General features: G+C 43.7%; 1 protein-coding gene across 1 annotated transcript; it reads right to left on the bottom strand.

The window, feature by feature from the left end:
• Positions 1 to 397: 397 nt before the first annotated feature.
• Positions 398 to 1,287, bottom strand: LOC120746529. The gene is made up of 2 exons (XM_040051957.1): positions 1,075 to 1,287; positions 398 to 985 (listed from the first exon to the last, which is right to left on the bottom strand). The coding sequence occupies exons 1-2, from the start codon at positions 1,258 to 1,260 to the stop codon at positions 440 to 442; spliced, it is 732 nt and encodes a 243-aa protein (XP_039907891.1). The 5' UTR covers positions 1,261 to 1,287; the 3' UTR covers positions 398 to 439.
• Between the last annotated feature and the right edge of the window lie 1,494 nt (positions 1,288 to 2,781).

Consider the following 2,781-nt stretch of genomic DNA (forward strand, 5'->3'; position numbering starts at 1 on the left):
TCTGGCATCCCCAGGCTTCTACCTACCTACCTAAACCCCCACGCAACATTATTTTGCGTTTCTACCTATAAAACCCGGAGAGACAGTCAAATGGTGGAAGTGGAAGCTAAACTGGCTAGTCATTCATATGTATATTAGGCTGTTAAGTAGGAATTCTGGAGGGAGGGGAGTGGGGGTGTGTGATTGAGGGGGTGGGGGAGCTGCTAAAAGCTGTGAACTTCTTGATGCATTCTCAATCATCCAGGGAAATAAATCTCCAAAAGTCACCAACTTGGAGTGTTTCCGTTTGCCATCTTAGGGAGAAATCAACACACATGGGTGTAGGTCCTTTGTTGCTGAGATTTATTGATAAAAAGTACAAAAAACCAACCATTTGTACACATATTTACAAATAATAATAAAAAGTGAGTGAGTACAAACAATTCAACATTTTCAGCAATCACTCACAATCCTGGCACTGCCATATCTGTAGTCTGCATTTACCACATGTGTATCTGTAGCAGCGAACACATCGCTCAGTGGCCTGATTTCTCTTGCATTTGTGTTTGACCTGACACGTGGCTCTTTTCCCAGGGCTAGGTTTGGAGGGTTGTGCCTGAAGCAACTGTTCTTTTCTTGCCTTCTTCCCAGCTACATGAGAGTTAGCCAACTCTGTTGCAAGCGCCACCAGGAAGTCCACCCGTCTTTCCTTCGTCCCGGTGCATGCTTGATACAGCACATGTGCATTCAGTGCTGCCATGTCAATCATGTTATAAAACACGGCGACTGGCCAGCGCCGTGTTCCTTTGCGGACAGTGTACTCCCGAACCATCTGGTCCATCACATCCACGCCACACTTTGTTTTGTTGTAAAGGGTGACAGTGTTTGGCTTCCTTTTGGTGGTGTTATCAGTCTGAACCACGCTGTGCATGCTGCTAAGAATATAGACTGTCTTCTTCCGTTTGGCCGCATACGCCGTCAGCGTGGCAGCAGAGGTTGAAAACACCTAAGAAATAAGATAAATTGTTATTTCCATAGCCCTTTTACACACAATGAAACACATAAACATAGAACCACAAAAGACCTGTAACATACCTGAGTGGTGAATTCATTGCGATCTGTCTGTCTAGTGGATTGAGGAATTTCCCTGCGAATCCTGTTGACTGTGCCGAGGATGGTGGTTTTCCGTCTAAGAAGTTTTTGTGCAAGTGAAAGCGATGTGAAAAAATTGTCCGTGGTAACATTTCTGCCCTTGTCTAGGAATGGTTCCATCAGCCTCATTACTACATTTTCAGAAAGTCTCTCCCCAGTGGGACGATTGGGGTCCTTGCCAAGATATGGGAAGACATTGCAAATGTACTTGGATTTTACGACTGGTCAATGCTCCACTACCAAGAGGAAGCCAAGCCCTGCCACCCTTTACAACAAAACAAGGTGTGATCACATTGATGCCACAATGGACGACTGGTCAATGCTCCACTACCAAAAGGAAGCCAAGCCCTGCCACCCTTTACAACAAAACAAGGTGTGATCACATTGATGCCACAATGGACGACTGGTCAATGCTCCACTACCAAAAGGAAGCCAAGCCCTGCCACCCTTTACAACAAAACAAGGTGTGATCACATTGATGCCACAATGGACGACTGGTCAATGCTCCACTACCAAAAGGAAGCCAAGCCCTGCCACCCTTTACAACAAAACAAGGTGTGATCACATTGATGCCACAATGGACGACTGGTCAATGCTCCACTACCAAAAGGAAGCCAAGCCCTGCCACCCTTTACAACAAAACAACGAGCCACGTGTCAGGTCAAACACAAATGCAAGAGAAATCAGGCCACTTTGCAATGTGTTCACTGCTACAGATATACATGTGGTAAATGCAGACGACAGATACCATGGCAGTGCCAGGACTGTGAGTGATTGCTGAAAATGTAGAAATGTACTCAATCACTCACTTTTTATTATTATTTGTACATATGTGTACAAATGGTTGGTTTTTTGTACTGTACTGTTTTTATCAATAAATGTCAGCAACAAAGGACCTACACCCATGTGTGTTGATTTCTCCCTAAGATGGCAAACTGTAACACTCCACTCCCCCACTCCCCTCCCTCCAGAATTCCTACTTAACAGCCTAATATACACATATGAATGACTAGCCAGTTTAGCTTCCACTTACACCATTTGACTGCTCTCCGGGTTTTATAGGTAGAAACGCAAAATGATGGCTCCGCGGGGGTTTAATTAATAGCTTACTTAGTATGTAAGTAGAGGTGACATAGGGCACAAGATTGAGACACAGGAATTAGAGCCTTTTAATGTGTGTTTTGTTTGGGTTTCCACCAGTGGGGAATTACCAAAAAACAAAGAGCATAGGCTTAACATATGAAACAGAAAAAGGCCGCCGTGTATTCTTTTTTTTCAATCCACCTTTTTAAACTGTAACAGAATACAGTTACTCATATTTTGTATTTTAAATACGTAACGCCGGTACATGTATTCCGTTACTCCCCAACACTGTATGCAGATGACACCCAACTCTATGCAGTGGTTTGTATCATATCTATCTAATAGACTCCAATTTGTACATGTAAATGGAGAGTCCTCTTCACACACTAAGGTCAATTATGGAGTTCCACAGGGTTCAGTGCTAGGACCAATTCTGTTTACATTATACATGCTTCCCCTAGGCAGCATCATTAGAAGACATAGCATAAATCTTCACTGCTATGCAGATGACACCCAGCTCTATCTGTCCATGAAGCCAGATAACGCACTCCAATTAGTTAAACTGCA

This window comes from Simochromis diagramma, unplaced genomic scaffold, assembly GCF_900408965.1.
Source record: "Simochromis diagramma unplaced genomic scaffold, fSimDia1.1 OVJJ01000672.1, whole genome shotgun sequence".
Taxonomy (NCBI): domain Eukaryota; kingdom Metazoa; phylum Chordata; class Actinopteri; order Cichliformes; family Cichlidae; genus Simochromis; species Simochromis diagramma.